Source organism: Doryrhamphus excisus, chromosome 14, assembly GCF_030265055.1.
Source record: "Doryrhamphus excisus isolate RoL2022-K1 chromosome 14, RoL_Dexc_1.0, whole genome shotgun sequence".
NCBI lineage: Eukaryota > Metazoa > Chordata > Actinopteri > Syngnathiformes > Syngnathidae > Doryrhamphus > Doryrhamphus excisus.
In genome coordinates, this window is record NC_080479.1 from 14,750,395 (window position 1) to 14,771,152 (window position 20,758).

Below are 20,758 nucleotides of genomic sequence, written 5' to 3' on the forward strand. Positions count from 1 at the left end.
TTTGCGGAAATTCACTTATCACATGTTTTTGGCAAACTCAAGCACCGTGGAGCAAGCTTTACATTCATATACCCAAACGGAATGTAGATTCAAACCCTCCATCTCCTGATTGTGAGGCCAGGCGGCCCAAAAAAAAAAAAAGTCAAACTAAAACAATTTTTGTGTCTAATTTTCTGACTTTTCTTTCACTCTCCAGTGGGAGGAGATAAGCGGTGTGGATGAAAAGTACAAGCCGATTCGGACCTACCAGGTGTGCAATGTGATGGAGCCCACACAGCAGAACAACTGGTTGCAGACCGGGTGGGTGGCACGTCGAGGAGGCCAGCGCATCTTTGTGGAGCTCCAGTTCACGCTCCGCGACTGCAACAGCATTCCCGGAGTGGCCGGAACCTGTAAGGAGACTTTCAACTTACTCTACGTCGAATCGGATAGAGACCTCGGCGGCGTGACCCGAGAGGACCGCTACACAAAGATCGACACCATAGCCGCAGACGAGAGCTTCACTCAGGGCGATTTGGGTGAAAGGAAAATGAAACTGAACACAGAAGTGCGAGAGATCGGCCATCTCAACCGTAGAGGTTTTCACCTGGCATTCCAGGATGTGGGCGCCTGCGTGGCCCTGGTGGCCGTGCGGGTGTACTACAAGCGTTGCCTCGCCACCGTTCAGAATTTGGCTATCTTTCCTGATACCGTGGCAGAAGCGGCCTTTTCCACATTGGTCGAAGTGCGCGGAAGCTGCGTCAACAACTCTGAGGTGGATGCCGACAGCCCTCCCAGGATGCATTGCAGTGCAGAAGGGGAATGGCTGGTGCCAATCGGGAAGTGCAGCTGTAGCGCAGGTTACGAGGAGGGACACAGCAGCTGTGAAGGTAGGAAACGGAAAACAAAATAAAACACACTGTGTGATGTTTGGGAGCATGAACAGGGAGATGAAAAAATAAAAGCAGCATTGAGGTTACGGTTATGAAAGGAACAACAATAGTAGGAACAATTGCAAAGAAAGGGGTGGATCCGGTTTGATCATGTTCCTTCCAAGCATTCAGTTACTATTCACAATGGTAATGGTAATGGTTTTATTTCATTTGAACATGCATCAGATTACAATTGAATGCATCACATAATCAGTTCACAGTTCCACATGTCCAAAAGGAGTAGGAAGAAGCAAAGCTTATTAAATCCTACCCCTCCATCTGGTACTTTTACAATCAGTAACTGTTACATTTGTTCACTTCCTGCTTTCCTAATATAATTTCAGTTTTTTTTTTGTTTACATTTTAATTTTAATTTTAATTTTAATTTTAATTTTAATTTTAATTTTAATTTTAATTTTAATTTTAATTTTAATTTTAATTTTAATTTTAATTTTAATTTTAATTTTAATTTTAATTTTTAATTTTAAGCCATTTTAGCAAACATCAACTGCTTGTATTGTTTCTTGAATTGGCTCATCGTTGTGCATTGTTTGAGGTCCTTATTCAATCCATTCCATAGTTTGATTCCACATACTGAAATGCTATGACTTTTAAGTTTTTTTAATTTTAATTTTAATTTTAACCATTAATTTTAATTTTAACCATTAATTTTTAATTTTAAGCCATTTTAACAAACATCAACTGCTTGTATTGTTTCTTGAATTGGCTCATCGTTGTGCATTGGTTGAGGTCCTTACTCAATCCATTCCATAGTTTGATTCCACATACTGAAATGCTATGGCTTTTTAACGTAGTCCTAGCATATAAGTGTTTCAAATGTACTTCTTCCCTGAGATCATATTTCTCCTCTCTTGTAGAGAAGTATTGGATGACATTTTTAGGTAATTGGTTATTTTTAGCCTTATGCATTATTTTAGCTGTTTGAACATTAACTACTCACTGTAAACAAACACTTGACTTGAGTATGGTGAGTCAGACGGCCTCTAACACAACCAAAACTGGGCACCACAGTCAGAAGGCTATGCAAATAACCTGAAAAATAATAATAATAATGACTAGAAAATAACTAAATGAATGGAAGACATTGGGTTCTCACCCATGTGATACCTGGAGGTCCTGCCATGACCAGCTCTACTTGACTATGTCCTCTCATGTATAAAGTCTCTTCGGGCCCTTCCTTATGTTTTTTTTTTTTTAGTAATTACCTATGGAGAAATGTACAGTTAATCCATGTGATCAGTGTCGGCCTTGGAAAACCTTGGCTGATTACAGATTTCTGTGAATTATGAATTAAAAAAAAAAACAACATGCTATTTTTGGAGAAATATATAACCTGCAAATGTGTGGGGAGTACAAAAAAAGAAAGATTATCCTGACTTTGACAGTGACATCAGTAATGATGGTGGCTGCGCGTCAATCATTTCTGTAAGGTTTACGTGTCCATCCAAAGAACCATTGTCGCACATATCACAAGGCGTGGTATGTGGAGCGTACGGCTGACAGTCTCGAATGCGCTCGTGTTTGGTGGGTGTGAACACGGTGACTAATGTACTGTGGCCTCATTCTGTTGGAGAAAAAACACAGCTTCACTTGGAACATTTACATGCAAGGGCGAAATAGCACACAAACACACACACATGGATGGAGAGAACCATCAACCTTGTAAAAACCAAGTGTGTGTGGTGTTTGAGTGTGAGCTGGACGGGTGTCGGGCTGACATAAACGGAGACGGACACCGTTTGAATGTTTTGTCACAAGCCATTGCTCATCGGCGAGCTGCACTTGGAACTCCTGACTCTCGCTGCAAGCTTTCGCACCCCATCTTGCTTTGTTGTGCAATGCATCGTGGGTGCTGTGGATGGGTTTTTTTATATGGTGTTTTTTTTTTTTTTTTTTAAGATGATGATCGGTGCTTTTACGGTGGTTATTGGTTGCACTTTGGGGAGAGGGTAAAAAAAAAAGGCAAAACTTTAATTCTTCACGACTATAACAGATGGATAGCAACTTAGCCATAATGCATTTTAATTAAATTCGTTCAGCTCTTATGGGCGTAAAATGCAGAGGCATACCCTTACCAGGTGGTACGTGTTTGTTTTTACAGTCAATTATTATAGTCGAATGCCTTGAATAAGCTGAGAACTAGAAATGGGTGATGTGCTGCTGGTGAGACTGTGGAAGAGAGAGCGCTCAGGAGAGGGTTGATGCAGATACGGTGTTGGATAGAAAGTGTCTGACTGTGTGAATAGGACTGTTTTCACAAGTCGGAATAAAAGAAAGCGCTGATACTTGAGTAGAGGAAGTGTGCAAAGAACAAGGACCCTCTCCGTAAAGGACATTTTTGATGATTGTGACTGATTTTTTTAAGGCACACATAACATTGTGTTCTATATAGACATGGTAAAAACCAACATGAATTTTAGACTCGTCTTTCATCAGAAAAAAAGGTCAGCCTTTTCCTGTTCTATAGTAATCAGTAGTAGAACATAGGTAAGTTTCAGCAAAATATCACTTCTCAACAACAACAAAAAAAATTCCCCTCAATTTGTCATCTTATCAACGCAACAAGACTTCCTGGTTGCTGTGCAGTGGGTATTACTATGTTCTTATAAAAGGCACTTCTTCCATTTTGCCAACTTTTTCCAACTTCAAACTTCATCAAACATGCTCTCTTTTATTGTGCAATTGTGTCATCACATATTTTTGCCTCTATCGCGAAAAAACCCCTCCACAAACGTATAAATACACAGATACAGATAATGTGAAAAGAGATTGGGAGCTCGATTAACTTGTTTACATTCCTAAAGAAATGTGACTTAAAGGCCAGTGCGATTCTGGGATTGGGAGCTCGATGAACTTTACATTTCTAAACACGTGATTTATAGGACTGTGTGACTTTGAGATTGGGAGCTTGATTAACTTTACATTTGTAAATAAATGTGATTTATAGACCAGTGCGACTCTGAGATTGGGAGCTCGATGAACTTGTTTACATTTCTAAACAAATGTGACTTAAAGGCCAGTGTGACTCTGAGATTGGGAACTCGATGAACCTTACATTTCTAAACAAATGTGACTTATTGGCCAGTGCGACTCTTTTGGAATTGGGAGCTTGATTAACTTTTTACATTTCTAAACAAATGTGACTTATAGGCCAGCACGACTCTGAGATTGGGAGCTCGATGAAGTAGTTTACATTTCTAAACAAATGTGATTTATAAGCTAGTGCGACTCTGAGATTGGGAGCTTGATGAACTTGTTTACATTTCTAAACAAATGTGACTTATAGGCCAGTGCGACTCTGAGATTGGGAGCTCGATGAAGTAGTTTACATTTCTAAACAAATGTGATTTATAAGCTAGTGCGACTCTGAGATTGGGAGCTTGATGAACTTGTTTACATTTCTAAACAAATGTGAAATCATTTCAACTTTTTTTTGCTTTTCTTTTAATTTCTAGGGACTATGCGCTACGGCAAAACCAAAACATGGCTGATTCAAGATGCTAAAGTGAAATGTCTGATTAATATGTTGTATCTTAGCGTCAACGTAACCTCTTTCTAAATCGTCTATGATGGATGTTCTCACCCACATTCAACAAATGGATACCCAAGGTAGCTCAAGTTCAAATCACCATCATCCATTTGTCAAATCTAATCAGCTTTCCTCAGTATGTCCAAGGACATCTCATAATGGCTGACGTCAAAGGTTAATTGGGTGCACTTTACAAGCAATCATTTTTACTTGAAACTTTCTGAATTATTTTATGTCACGGCAAAGAGCACTCATTTTAAAAACATTTTGATTTCAGCACTAGTGACCATAGGTTAGCCAATGAATTTCAACTTGTCTTTTTGAAACATATCCTATAATAAAAAAAAAAAAAAAAGAGTCTAATGGATTTTGAATTATCCATGACACAAGATCAGTTCAGGTTCAGTTGTGGGAGAAATATGCAGACATCTCCCATCGCACTGGAGCTATTGATCAGCCCCGATGCTCCGCTAACCTGACAAATTATGCAGACACTACTCATGCGCGTTCATAGTAAGGACACACAGCTTCAGCTGCACGACTCCAGTACCACACACACACACACTCACTTTTGTTGATTTCATTGTGCGTGGGAGTGAGAACATTAAGTCTGTGTGTGAATGATAGAAAAAAAGATTGCGTGATAGCTGCTGCGTGCTGACGCATAAATGTTTTCTGCACCACCTGTGAAACACAATATAATGAATGCAAATCAGACGGTAACAACGTAAGTCGGCATAAAATGCTAAACACATTGTATTTAAGTGTGCAACTGAGCAATTGCACTGAGTGTCTCGGCACAGGTCAATATTATTGAATAGTCTGTGAGTAGCTTACTGATAACGTCATGAGCTGATAGTGTTGTGCAGTGGAGGATTATCAGCACATATTTTTAATGTTAATACATCTTGTAAGAGAATACATCATCCTGTATGTTTGATTTATGATTAACCCACATTCCAAAAAAAAAACATGAATGTTAGGTTAATTGGTGACTCCAAATTTGTCCATAGGTATGAATGTGAGTATGAATGGTTGTTTGTCTATATGTGCCCTGTGATTGGCTGGCGACCAGTCCAGGGTGTACCCCGCTAGCATACTAGAAAATGGACGGATGGATATCTTCAATGCATTTGCTGTTCACCAGCTGATGAAAAATAATAATAATAATGACTAGAAATAACTAGAAGATGAATGAAAGACACCGGGTTCTCACCCATGTGATACCTGGAGGTCCCCCCCCCCCCCCCCCCCACCCCCATGCAAGGATCTGTACACAATTCTTGGAAGCTGAAAATCTCCCAATTCTTGCATGCCCAGCATACTCACCGGACATGTTCCCACTGTTTATCCGGCAACTTTGCACATTGAAGAGAAGTGGACCAACATTCTATGGGCCACAATTCACAATCTGATAAACTCTTTGGGGAGAAGATATGTTGCACTGCATGAGGCAAACTGTGGGCAAACCTGATACTGACTGGTTCGGAGTCCCTAGACCTCCAATAAAGCAAAAAAATATATATAGTACATCTCATGAAAAATGGGAAAAAAATGGGAAAAATGTTTATAATTTTGTTGAGTGTATATGGTAATGATTTTATTTCATTTGAACATGCATCAGATTACAATTGAATGCATCATATAATCAGTTCACAGTTCCACATGTCCAAAAGGAGTAGGAAGAAGCAAAGCTTATTAAATCCTACCCCTCTATCTGGTACTTTTACAATCGGTAACTGTTACATTTGTTCACTTCCTGCTTTCCATAATACAGATTTCTTTTACAATCAGTAACTGTTACATTTGTTCACTTCCTGCTTTCCTAATATAATTTAAGTTTTTATTTATTTATTCTTTTGTCCCGTACCGAAGTACGAGGTGATATGACCATACAATGACTATGTATAATGGGTACCATAGTAACTGTCAATATAGTCATGTTATATAACACATTGTTCACTAAACATAGACTAAGCTCACTTGTATATCCAACCCTTCATATACAAAATCAGTGAACGATGAGCGTTATCTTTGCATAATCAAGCTGTAAAACTCTTAAAGAAAGAAAACCACTTAGCCGAGGCCTTGGATTAAAGTCTCCAGAGAAATAATAAATTGCACTTTCAAGTCTCTAGGTCTTAACTTCCTGCTTGAATAAATGTCTAATTGTAGAAAATGTACGAGGTGTTAAAATGCTCCGGGTCGTTTTTTCCCTTCCACACAAAATTGAATAACTCCAAAATGAATGTATGGGGAAAGGAATGAATGAATAAATGGAGACTATCTGGCTGCCATAAGTGCATAAGAAACACATTCCGGTGGCGGCGCTCGACGCTTTGTGCGATAAATGTGCGGCAGGACATTACGAGACATTTGCATATCTGCTTGCTCGGCTTCCTCGTTTGAAATAAAGACGTAAAAGAGAACATAATAGAGAATTAAACAGAGTGGAGTGCTGAGCCGTTTTTCTTGCTTTACTAGCGTGTACGTAGTACTCGGTTATCTTATATCTGCAGCGCCACACTGATGATTGCACACATGTTCTCCAGTCTCATTATGAAATGATGAAACGCCACCAGCCGCTTCGGTCCGAGGCAAAAATAAATTATGTAATAATTTACACTTTTTTTTTTTTTTTTTTTTGCCGTATGTGTTTCTGCCACACTCGCAGGTTTCTTCCTTTTCTAATTAAGGCAGCTTGCGCTTTTTCTATGTAATTACCGTGAGAGTGGAGCATGCCTTCAGCACATTCTCTTATTGTTATCTCGCCGTTGTTTGCTGCTCAACAATCCAGCTCGCGGCGCCTTCAACCACCCTGCTGTTCCTTCCTGTCGCTCTCCTTCCCGTTCTTCCACCTTTTCTGACCTATTTACCCCCCGTGCACTCCGTATGCTGCAGAAGTTTGCACTTCATTTCTACTTCAACTGTCTGAGCGATGCTTTATCGTTTATGGTTATCGTCTTTGTAACTCTTTGTCTACTTTTTCAATATGCCTATTCATCAAGCTGTTGTTGACGCTTCACCCGTCTACCCCCCTCCATTGGGGACCATGTGGCAGGGTGAGGCGGGAGGAGAGGCAGGTTAACTGGCTCGAATCTGCTCAAGAAGCCTCTATTTGTGTGTGTGTGTGTGTGTGTGTGTGTGATTCCAATTTGGCATCAGTGACCAATCATATGTTTCGCAAGTCATACTCTCTGCTCCACTCATCTTCCCCCGTCATGTCCTCATCAGCCCTCTTGAGCTCCTCATGCTCGAGGTCAAACATTTCCTCATGTGTTCTGTTTTTTTTTTTTTTTTTTTCAAATTTCCATCTGAACAATTTAATGAATGCACGTTACCACCTGGTGTATTACGTTTAATAATGTTCATTGGAGAAGCAAACGCTAATTGGTTTTTCCCACACAATTCTCTCAACCAAAAAAGAACAGTGTACCTAATTACTGCAGTGTTTGTCATATATACGTGCATTGATTTGTGGCAGCTCACCATAATTCAATTTAGACCGCCACAGAAACATTTGCAGCAAATTAAAACAAAATAGAGTTCTTGTATACGTACATACACCTTACACAAAACTGGTCTTCCAGGGAATAAGATGTAGCAAGAGGGAATTCAGTTTTGGCGACTTGGCAATTTAGCAACTCAAAAAAAAAGACTACAGTCGTTCTTTGCAATATTGCGGTTCAGTTATTGCGCCCTCTATATATTCTCCTTTTTTTGCTTATTGATTATTAGTGAAAGCGTAGTATTCTGATCACCAGGTGGCAGTAATGGAACAAAACATTGTTGAGACATTACTTTACAAGATATTACCTGAAGTCAGCCACGGCATATCCACCATAATAGAAAGTTCCAGGGAATAAGATGTAGCAAGAGGGAATTCAGTTTTGCCGACTAGGCAATTTAGCAACTCAAAAAAAGACTACAGTCGTTCTTTGCAATATTACAGTTCAGTTATCGCACCCTCTATATTTTTTCTTTTTTTTGCTTATTGATTAATTATTAGTAAACGCGTAGTATTCTGATCACCAGGTGGCAGTAATGGAAGAAAACGTTATTGAGACATTACCTTACATTACATTACCTGAAGTCAGCCACGGCATATCCACCATAATAGAAAGTTCCAGGGAATAAGATGTAGCAAGAGGGAATTCAGTTTTGGCAACTTGGCAATTTAGTAACTCAAAAAAAAAAAAGACTACGGCCGTCCGTCGCAATATTGCAGTTCAGTTATTGCGCCCTCTATATTTTCTCTTTTTTTTTTCTTATTGATTGATGATTAGTAAAAGCGTAGTATTCTGATCACCAGGTGGCAGTAATGGAACAAAGCATTGTTGAGACGTTACTTTGCATTACATATTACCTGAAGTCAGCCACGGCATATCCACCATAATAGAAAGTTCCAGGGAATAAGATGTAGCAAGAGGGAATTCAGTTTTGGCGACTTGGCAATTTAGTAACTCAAAAAAAAATAAAAATAGCCGCCATAATAGAAAGAGTGAAAACAGTTCTCCCATTCAGTGTGGAAGTGGTACTTTTTTTGGCCTCTTAAGTTTAGAAAGAATAAAGTTGAGGCCAATTAGCTCGGTAGCTTGCTAGCTAGCGGCCGTCTCGAGTCCCTGCATCATAAAAGATGCACAATATGGGTTAAACTATGAATAATTAGGGTTTAAAGGTGACTATTTCATGTCTACAGGTCTGAAAAATGAATTTAGAAAGTCCTGAACAGGTTTTCGATGCTATAAATAGGAACATATTCCATTTATTATCACTGAATCACATATTGCGGAAATTCATTTATCACGGCTATACCACTTTATGATTTTAAATTTGCAGCTTCACTCAATCCTGTTTTTTTTTCAATATATTAAATAATAAATCACGCTGTTTCGTGGTTGAATATGGCCTGCTATTACTAAAAAGTGCTTTTACTTTTTATTGTTTATGTTTATTTTTAATGTTGTAGTTGTAACCTACACCAAGCTAAAATTCAACCTAAAGATGCTTTACAGGTGGAGGAGGAGCTGCTTGAAAAAGTAGTAAGAATGAAGTAAGAAGTATAAATGTATTATCTGCCTTGTTTACACAAAGAAAAAAACACTCTTTGAGGAAGCGGAACCCGAGGCTCACAGCCAACCCCCTTCACATTTAAATGCACAAACCAAGTGTAAAACTGTAGCTACTAATTCTAGTTGGGAACACTGAGTAAACAATGCTCACTGATACGCAAGGAATCCAGCCAGCAATATTGCGAGTTTGCCGAAGTTTTGATGCATCGGCTTGGTTTACTTTAAATTTGTGATGCAAGCGTTCTTGGCAGCAGACGAGTTTGGCCAAATTGATTGTCCTCTACATTGTTCCTGCCAAGTAATGATATCCATTTTGTGTATGCTGCTTCAAGTACTTTACAGTACAGTGTGCAATATATGCTGTGTTTTCACTCCAACCATCCATCCATTTTCCATGCCATTTTTCCTCACTAGGGTCGTGTGTATGCTGGAGCCTATCCCAGCTGACTTTGGGCGAAAGGCAGGGCACACTGTACTGGTCGCCGGCCAATCCAGACCATGATAAGTGAACTTATGCAAAGTAGGAGTCAATATTTATAAGTATATTTTAGTTGTTAGAGCACACAAAACCTGTTTACGACCTTCTAAATATGGTTTTTACCATTAGAGGTCACTAGACATGAAATAACACCCCTATAGTAACTTGCATTTTTTTTTTTTGCAATTGTTGATCCAAAATTGGGGGAGAAGGATGTACTGTATTTTCTGGAACCTTGGTTAGCGTACGCCCCAGTTAACGGCTTTTTTTGGTTTACATACAAAAATTACATTTTGGTTAGCATATATCCATCCATTTTCCATGCCATTTTTCCTCACTAGGGTCGTGTGTATGCTGGAGCCTATCCCAGCTGACTTTGGGCGAAAGGCAGGGCACACTGAACTGGTCGCCGGCCAATCACAGGGCACATATAGACAAACAATTCTACCTATGGACAATTTAGAGTCCATAAGGTGACAGAAGTGCATTTTATAGGAGCACAGCATCTTTTCCGTATAAATACATGCAACCAGGAAGTGAAAAGACATACGTTAAATTATACCCCCCCCCCACCCCCAAAACATGACAATCTCACTTACCAGCATTACATTTTCACCCTTTCTTTATATACCAGATTTCTTTGGCTCTGTGCCTCCTCCACCCATCTGGTCCTTCTGGCTCCTTCCATCCTTCCCCATCCATCTCTCCTCTAGCAGCATCCCCCATTTTTGTTAGCCATGCCCTCCCCTCTTCTTCACTTTAAATAATTCACTCTCTCATGGGGATAAAAAAAAATCGGAGTGGGCATCCGATGCATTTATTTAGCGAGCCAGCCGAGCAACATGTGTCACGCACGCTGATGTTAAGTGTAGAACCATTGTCATATAAAATGTCTCGCTTGTTTTAATACATGCGTTGGGTGGACGCCGAGTCGTCACCGTTCATTTATCTTCTGGCCTTAATTACATAGAAGAAGTTGAGCAAAAGAAAAGAAAGTGGATTAAAAAAAAAAACAAAAAAACAAACAGGTCATTATGAGTGTTGAAGGAGATGAACATCGGGGGAAAACAACACGGCGGTGCAGAATCGAACTGTCAGGGAATTCTTGCGGCTGTGCTGTTTGTTAGTCAGTTTGCATGAGAGCTGAATGCATAAAATATGAGTTGTAAAAGCTGCGGACAAATTCAAATGGTGTTGTGGAGAGATATCTGAAAGAAAAGATAGATGAGGAGGATGAAAATGGGTGTTGGATGAGAGTAAAGCTGTGCTTGAGGGGGACGTAAAATAGAAAGTGAAAAGAAAGAAATTAATATAAGAATCAGAGTTAAAGGTTCCATTTGGGATGGGGCTCAATCGTGGGGGGACAAAGAGCTACAGGAAACAAACTAGGAGGAGGGGAAGAGATAAGAGAACTTGTCAAAACCGGTGAGGAGACATGGTTAAACATGCAAATTAGAGCCAGCCGTCTGTCCCACTTTGAATCCTCCGCACCAGACTCATGCATTAAATACGTCCGACATGAATGCATTCAAGCACAGGTTGGCTATCCAGCTTTAATCACGTTTCATCCTCATATGATATGACATCCTTATTCCTCTCGGCCTCCCTTGCTACATCTGAGCTACATGAAACATTCAAATAGCAAGGGAAATATAGATTTAAGTCTGTCGGCTTGTGGTGTTAGCGTAGCATTAGTATAATAAAATTACTAGTTGGTGGGGGCCAGAGGAGGTTTATTTATTCAATAAGAATTGATGCATTTTTTTTTTTGTTGATCCAAAATTGAGGGAGAAGGCGCTAAATGTACCGTATTTTCTGGAACCTCGGTTATCATACGCCCCCGTTGACATCTTTTTTTGGTTTACATGCAAAAATTACATTTTGGTTAGCATACAAAATCGGCTATATTCTCCTGCACAAGTTTTATCAACTATCGAACCTGTTTGCCAGCACTAATTGATGCATTTTTTTTGCAATTGTTGATCCAAAATTGGGGGAGAAGGCGCTAAATGTACCGTATTTTCTGGAACCTCGGTTAGCATACGCCCCAGTTAGCATCTTTTTTTGGTTTACATGCAAAAATTACATTTTGGTTAGCATACAAAATCGTCTATATTCTTTGCACAAGTCTTATCAACTATCGAACCTGTTTGCCAGAACTAATTGATGCATTTTTTTTGCAATTGTTGATCCAAAATTGGGGGACAAAGCGCTATATGTACTGTATTTTCTGGAACCTTGGCAAGCATACGCCCCAGTTAGCGTCTTTTTTTGGTTTACATACAAAAATTACATTTTGGTTAGCATACAAAATCGGCTATATTCTCTCTCTCTATATATATATTCTCTATATATATCGGCTATATATATTCATTCGGATTGGCACATTTCTTTCGGAATGAGGTGTATACAAAGGTTACATTCTTTCCGTTTGAGCAAATAACCCGAATGGAATTGGAATATTTGGGTCCATGTATACGTGGCTAATGATTCCCAAGGGAATAATCACCCCGTTAACCATTATAAACCACGTTCCCTGCATGTTTATCCACAAAAGCTCCAGATTCTGAAGGCACATTACGGGTCATCGGTGCGCAAAGTGATACCAGACAAAAGTGCTTTAGCTAAAAATGACATGGGTGCACATAACATTGCTTCTGCCATCAGTGTGCAACCCCCCCCCCCCCCCCCATTGGTTGGAAAATGATCCATTGTAGGTGAGAGGCCAGTGTAGAGCAATTGCCCTACTGTCTCACAATCACTCCTTTCCATCCCCCATTCAACCTCCACTAATAAGTTTCCATCTGTTCAAAATTGATGTGGGATCTGTGTGTAGATCTGTCCGACCCCACTTAACCTCGGAGAAATGTACTTCTTTTGAGTAGAACAATAGTGGGGGAAGATGGTGACCAACCATGTACATGTACATATGTACAAATACCTGACAGGGAAAGACTGATATAATTAATTTTTTGAATTGCATGTCTCGGTATAATCAGTGGACTGAAATGAAAGTGAAATTGTAGGTATACGGTTTTGCAGAATTAATTAGAAACATCAAAGTGGGACTGGAAATAATATGATTCGGAATATTGAATATTCCACCATGAATGCATTGAGAGACATTTGTATTAAAAATACTCCATTGATGTGACTATCAGTTAATAATGCTAACAAAAAGACTGTGTCGACTAGTTTTGAGGAAGTGTTTATTTGAACAAAATTTGTCCTCAGGAGTCCAATACCTGGATCTTTTGCAGAATACCACTCAGTCAATGATGGTTTTTTTCCTGGACAGAAGTGGTTTTTATTTGTCCCACTTGACACCAGGCCATCTTCCAAAAGTATTCGCTTCATTGTGCGAGCAGATGCACTCCAGCCTGCCTGCCTGCCACCCTTCCTGAGCGCGACTTGCACTGGCGATGCCCCGATTCTGCAGCTAAATCAAATTTCTGAGACAGTCCAGACATTCGCTGGACTTTCTTGGGTGCCCTGAAGCCTTCTTTACTTCTTTATAATTGAACCTCTTTCCTTGAAGTTCATAATGATTTGATAAATGGTTGGTTTCGGTGCAGTCTCACTAGGAGCAATATCTTTGCCTGTGAAACAATTTTTCTGCTAAGCAATGATGACTGCACGTGTTTCCTTGCAGTTAACCTTGGTTAACAGAGGAAAATATTATTCTCACTCAATCCGGCCTTTGTCCAATTCAACATTCTTACCCATATACCCAGAGAAAATTGGGATTTTTCAATGAATTCTCATTCTTCTTATGACTCTTCATAACATTCTGGAGTATATGCAAATTGACATAACAAAAACTGAGGCAGCAGAAATGTTGAAAATTAATATTTGTGTCATTCTCAAATGTTTTGGCCATGAGGATTTACGGAGAGACATTGCCAAGTTATAGACAAATTATGTTATAGTGTGTATCGTGATTAATCATGATGAATTAATTTGTAAACTGTTTAAATCTATATATTATATATTATATATTATAGCGTGACATAGACTCTGGGAGAAACCACAAGTCTTATCGACTATCAAACCTGTTCACCAGAACTAATTGATGCATTTTTTTTGCAATTGTTGATCCAAAATTGGGGGAGAAGGCGTTATATATACCGTATTTTCTGGAACCTCGGTTAGCATACGCCCCAGTTAGCGTCTTTTTTTGGTTTACATACAAAAATTTAATTTTGGTTAGCATACAAAATCAGCTATATTTTCCAGCACAAGTCTTATCAACAATCGAACCTGTTTGCCAGAACTAATTGATGAATTTTTTTTTGCAATTGTTGATCCAAAATTGGGGGAGAAGGCGTTATATATATACCGTATTTTCTGGAACCTTGGTTAGCATACGCCCCAGTTAGCATCCTTATTTGGTTTACATACAAACATTACATTTTGGTTAGCATACAAAATCGGCTATATTCTCCTGCACAAGTCTTATCAACTTGTCTTATCTTGTGCGACTTATACTCCAGTGCGACTTATGTTTTTTTTCTACCTAATTATGCCTTTTTTACCCTTGTGCGAATTATACTCTAGTGTGAGTTATGTATGTTTTTTTCTACCTAATTATGCATTTTTGGCCTTGTGCGACTTATACTCCAGTGCGACTTATGTATGCTTTTTTGTACCTATTTACGCATTTTTGGCCTTGTGCGACTTATACTCCAGTGTGACTTATGTATGTTTTTTTTCCACCTAATTATGCCTTTTTTTACCCTTGTGCGACTTATACTCCAGTTCAACTTATGTGTGTTTTTTTTTTTTTGCCTAATTATGCATTTTTGGCCTTGTGCGACTTATACTCCAGTGCGACTTATGTATGCTTTTTTGTACCTATTTACGCATTTTTGGCTTTGTGCGACTTATACTCCAGTGTGACTTATGTATGCTTTTTTCTACCTAATTATGCCTTTTTTAGCATTGTGCGACTTATACTACAATGCGACTTATGGTCCAGAAAATACGGCATATACAGATAGAACCACTGACAAGCTTTGACTTGCTTGAAGATAATTAGTTTAGCACCACCTGTTGGTTTGCATGTGTAACTATCTGAATGTAAAACGACAACTTTTTTTTGTAGCATAATGAAAATGCAAATTTTCTTTATTTAATTACGGTTTCTGCGGACCTGCGTCCTTCAGAAGACCTTGCCATGATGTTTGCACGCTACTGTGTCTACATGAGAATGTCGAAAAGATAATCCGTACCGAACAACAAATGTAGTTTTCCTTTGACGACGCTAATACCTGGATGACTGCAAACCCATTGTTTATCGAAAAACTAAGCTTATCATAAGCCTCTTTGGTGATCTTTACAAACCCACGAGAGAATAAGTTCACCCTGTAGTTATTTGACGGGAATTGCAAACAGTGTTTTTTTAATGCTTGTATTTACTTTTAGGATTTGCAGCGGTTTGTATGATGTTGTGCATGCGTGCGTGCCGGCCGGCCGGCTGGCTGTTGTCTCTGTACTCACAGCTTGGCTGAGGTGGTTGTCGTGAGGACAGTGTGCTTTGTCCCCCCAACCAACCCCCCCCCCCCCCCCCCCCCCCCCCCCCCCCCCAACCCCGACTGCAGCACGCATGCCTGTGCCAGCTTGCCTTTCCATCCCCTTTTGCCTCCGTCATTTTGTTATCATTTGTCGCACCCACTCTCTCAAACACATCGATCCACACCGCATCCCGATGAGACTCGGATGGCATTTTTTCCAGGGACACCTGCGCCCCACTCGAGCAATTTCTCAGCACTTTGCATACATGGATTCATTCCACAGGCATGGGATTCAAACCAACGGCAAATCCAGAACAGTATGTATGATAAAACCAGGGGATTACTCCCACCCCAATCTGTTTCTGTCCTTTCAAGTAAGATACACAAACTTAGTTTTTGGTGTACTATTATGCAAGATTTGCATAAACACCTGTAGTCCTCTGCAGTGACGAGACGACCAATAATCCCCATGGATGGACAGGCTCATTAACACCGAGGGCGCTCACACATCACTGAGTTAAACACGGTGAAACATAAATCCACGCACACACACACACGGGATCGGTGTTGTTTTATGTGGAATTTCTGTACTCATTCTTCCGATAATTGTTGACTGTACACGCTCTGCTCTCTATCTATCTGCAGTCGTTTTGCATACTTTCACTCGCTCTCTCTCTCACACACACACACACAGTGGGCACAGTTGGAAGTGATTGGCATCCTGAGGCGAGTGCTATGGGTGACATTTCCACTGTGCTGCAGTATAGAGGGTTCCTGCAGAGCATCTAGTTGATATGTATATGTGCATGTGTGTGTGTGTGTATATATGTGTGTGTGTGTGTGTATTGGATGGGGGGTGTACAGTGTTGAAAGATGGAGTCTAGTGAGAACAAAAAAGATGGCTTAAAGGTATTTATGACTATGCATAAAAGGAGACAGATTTAAGTAATCCTTTACCTTAACTCCGCATACCAGACCTGTGAGGTGCCATGCATTTCTCTTCCGTTCCGAGAGTCGGCATACATTAACATGAGTGTTTATATATCGTGTAGGAGAATACAATACCTCGAACTTTATAGGATACTTCAGGGCTCTACATTAAAAACAAAAAATGACATGCCCATGGGGAATCCTTAAGGTTAGAACTACTTACCCAAACTTGCCCCATGTAAAATGAAGAGACTTGTCATAATGATATCATCTCATTTTTGTGGCATCACATTCATTCATGAATGTGAGTGTGAATGGTTGTTTGTCTATATGTGCCCTGTGATTGGCTGGCCACCAGTCCAGGGTGTACCCCGCCTCTCGCCCGATGATAGCTGGGATAGGCTCCAGCACCCCATGAGACCCTTGTGAGGATAAGCGGTAGAAAATGAATGAATGAAGGCTCTCTATATTGCATCATAAGACATAAAGGTGACTCTAGGGGTGTTATTTAATGTTTGGAAGACTCTAATCATCTATGTTTAGAATGTCGTGAATGTGAGTGTGAATGGTTGTTTGTCTATATGTGCTCTGTGATTGGCTGGCCACCAGTCCAGGGTGTACCCCGCCTCTCGCCCAAAGACAGCTGGGATAGGCTCCAGCACCCCATGCGACCCTTGTGAGGATAAGCGGTAGAAAATGAATGAATGAATGCTCTCTATATTGCATCATAAGACATGTGGCGAGGTGACTCTAGGGGTGTTATTTCATGTCTGGAAGACTCTAATAATCTATGTTTAGAATGCCGTGAATGTGAGTGTGAATGGTTGTTTGTCTATATGTGCCCTGTGATTGGCTGGCGACCAGTCCAGGGTGTACCCCGCCTCTCGCCCAAAGGTGGCTGGGATAGGCTCCAGCACTCCATGCGACCCTTGCGAGGATAAGCGGTAGAAAATGAATGAATGAATGTCTAACTTTTTACACTGTTTACTTGTTTTTACTCCATTTTTGTTTGAGTATTTTATACAAATAAAATGCATTATTATTATTATTATTATTATTATTATTATTATTAAGTGAATGTGAGTGAAAAAAACACATCTATTGTGTATCTCACAGTCAATTTTCCATGAATCATGTCAGTTGTCGGACTGTACAATACCTATGGTGTCAAACTGCAGATTTTCCCTATTGAATCGGTCGCACCGTGAGCAAGCCTTTGCACTATTACGTGTCTATTTACGCAGTTTCAACAATCAGCCACGGGAAAACAAAAAAGTGCACATATGCTAGCTCGTGTACATGTTTGCTTGGCAACAACTCATGCAAATGTACACAACTGCTGTATACAAGAAATTACCGGATGACTTGCTGAGGCACAACAAATCTGTGCAAACATACATACAATATGTGCTAGCATATAGGAATCACTAACCAGATAGGTCGTGTTTGTTTTGGTGGTCATGCTACATCTATATTGTCAGGACCCATTTAAATCTTTATATAATGGATTTTATTTGTTGTGCTTGTTTTTTTGGGGCCGAGAGGCCACATGACATGGACCACTGGATCAATGGCGTCTGTTCGGTGTTAGCGGACCCTGTCGACCGTGATGGATGGCGTATTTATGAATCCCCTGTTCATGATTAAGGAGCGCAAGCATCATCCAGTCAGACAAAGCGAAGGACAGGGGGGGTGGATTAAAGACATGACAAACAAAAGAACTGAGTTTGGAGGCAAGGATGGATGAGTCTAGGGAAGGACATGGCACTGGGATGCAGTGGCGGACGCCGGAAGTCAAGGGGGTGGGGGGTCTGGTTGGGGAAAGTCAAAGTCACGTAAACACATACACACATCCAATAAAAAAAAAAAAAAAAGTTGATGAATCAACTTCCTGTATCGGTTGCTTATTGACCAATGAAGTCGCACCCTTGAGTCTTTACCACCCTAATGCATGCACAGTCACATACAAGCATAGTCTTTATTGGTCACCCCCCCACCTACACAATGCCGTTATTCTTATTTAGCACTTGAATAAATCTTGTACCAGTTTATGTGGCAACACTAGTAAACTAGATGGAGGTAGACTAACGGGGAACGATCAGATGAAAAGATGGACGGCCGGACAGCGTTGTGACGGATTATTCCTGGAATTGCAAGATAAAAAGGGACATGTTTAATAGCCTGGAGATAAGCAGGAAACTGTTTTACATGACAATATAGATTGGGAGGCACCGTCGTCATTTGGCCTTAAGCATTTATCGTATTTTCCGGACTATAAGTCACACTTTTTTTTCATAGGTTGGCTGTTCCTGCGACTTATACTCCAGAGCGACTTATAAATGAAAAAAACTGTTAATGCTACATAAACACTGACACCTTTTCTGTTTATGTTTATTTTTTGTGTAGCTGAATAACCATTGTGTTAGCATATCTTACATCTATTCAGTCTGTTCTCTATTCTTTTATTGTGCGACTTATACTCCAGTGCGACTTATGTATGTTTTTTTCTACCTAATTATGCATTTTTGGCCTTGTGTGACTTATACTCCAGTGCGACTTATGTATGTTTTTTCTCCCTAGTTATGCATTTTTGGCCTTGTGCGACTTATATTACAGTGTGACTTATGTATTTTTTTTTTTTACCTAATTATGCATTTTTGGCCTTGTGCAACTTATGTATGTTTTTTTTTTTTTTTACCTAATTATGCATTTTTGGCCTTGTGCGACTTATACTCCAGTGTGACTTATGTATGTTTTTTTCTACCTAATTATGCATTTTTGACCTTGTGCAACTTATATTACAGTGTGACTTATGTATGTTTTTTTTTTATCTAATTATGCATTTTTGGCCTTTTGTGACTTATACTCCAGTGCGACTTATGTATGTTTTTTTTCTACCTAATTATACATTTTTGGCCTTGTGCGACTTATATTCCAGTGCGACTTATGTATGTTTTTTTCTACCTAATTATGCATTTTTGGCCTTGTGTGACTTATACTCCAGTGCGACTTATGTATGTTTTTTCTCCCTAGTTATGCATTTTTGGCCTTGTGCGACTTATATTACAGTGCGACTTATGTATGTTTTTCTTTTTTTACCTAATTATGCATTTTTGGCCTTGTGCGACTTATGTATGTTTTTTTTTACCTAATTATGCATTTTTGGCCTTGTGGGACTTATGTATGTTTTTTTTTTTTTTTACCTAATTATGCATTTTTGGCCTTGTGCGACTTAAACTACAGTGCGACTTATGTATGGTTTTTTTGTACCTAATTTTGCATTTTTGGCCTTGTGCGACTTATACTCCAGTGCGACTTATGTATGTTTTTTTCTACCTAATTATGCATTTTAGGCCTTGTGTGACTTATACTCCAGTGCGACTTATGTATGTTTTATTTCTACTTAATTATGCATTTTTGGCATTGTGCGACTTATACTCCAGTGCGACTTATGTATGTTTTTTTTTCTACCTAATTATGCATTTTTGGCATTGTGCGACTCCGGAGCGACTCATAGCGCAGAAAATACGGTATGCTACATATCATGCATAATAATGGTTGTTTTTTGTGATATTTAAAAGCTATAGATGTCCCTCTGATGCACTGGTTCCTGATCCTATCCATCCTGGTCATTCCCAATGAGAACCTCAGCATCCTCATCTCTGCTACCTCGAGTTCTGCTTCCTGTCTTCCTGTCTTTTCTCCACCCGTTCCATCCTGCCTGCACACGCTTCTTCACCTCATTCTTCACCCCCGTGACCCTCATGAGGATAAGCGGTAGAAAATGAATGAATGAATGCATATAATATGTCCCCATCATCAACCCTGACCTCAACCACTTTATGCCATATCTTGCCTACCCACCTGTGTAAGCATTTGTAGTCACTTAATTATGTTTTTATTATTTTCTAGACTTTAATCCGACTGTATTTGTTGCAGTAGCCTTCAGTATGCAGTATCAGTGCGCTGCTCGACTGTTTCGAGGAGCACAATTGTAACTGGAAGCTTGCTTTTGCTTTTTCAGTCCCAACGGGATGCTTGTATATAACATGGCTGTTGCTGTAAATAAGAAGAGTGTCAGAAGTACTTCTGTTAACATTATAGATTGTCTTCTGTGTTTTCCTATTGTCCGTCCTGAACAGTCAAACGTTTGCTGAGGTTGCTGTACGTAAATTATTGATTTAAAGAAAGTGGCTACCTCTTAGGGTATCATTCCAAGCCAATATTGTAGATGTCTTTCTGTCTGCCATCCTGCTGGGCTGTCATGGAAGCGATGTCCTCTATCCGAATAGGACAAATTGACT

General features: G+C 39.7%; 1 protein-coding gene across 3 annotated transcripts in view; it reads left to right on the forward strand.

The window, feature by feature from the left end:
- LOC131101547 (ephrin type-A receptor 7-like) overlaps positions 1-20,758 on the forward strand; it is a 206,481-nt gene that overhangs the window by 58,031 nt on the left and 127,692 nt on the right. For all 3 annotated transcript variants that reach the window (XM_058046809.1, XM_058046810.1, XM_058046811.1), the window contains exon 3: positions 197-869. In XM_058046809.1, the coding sequence (XP_057902792.1) occupies positions 197-869 (673 nt within the window). The remainder of the gene's footprint in view (positions 1-196; positions 870-20,758) is intronic.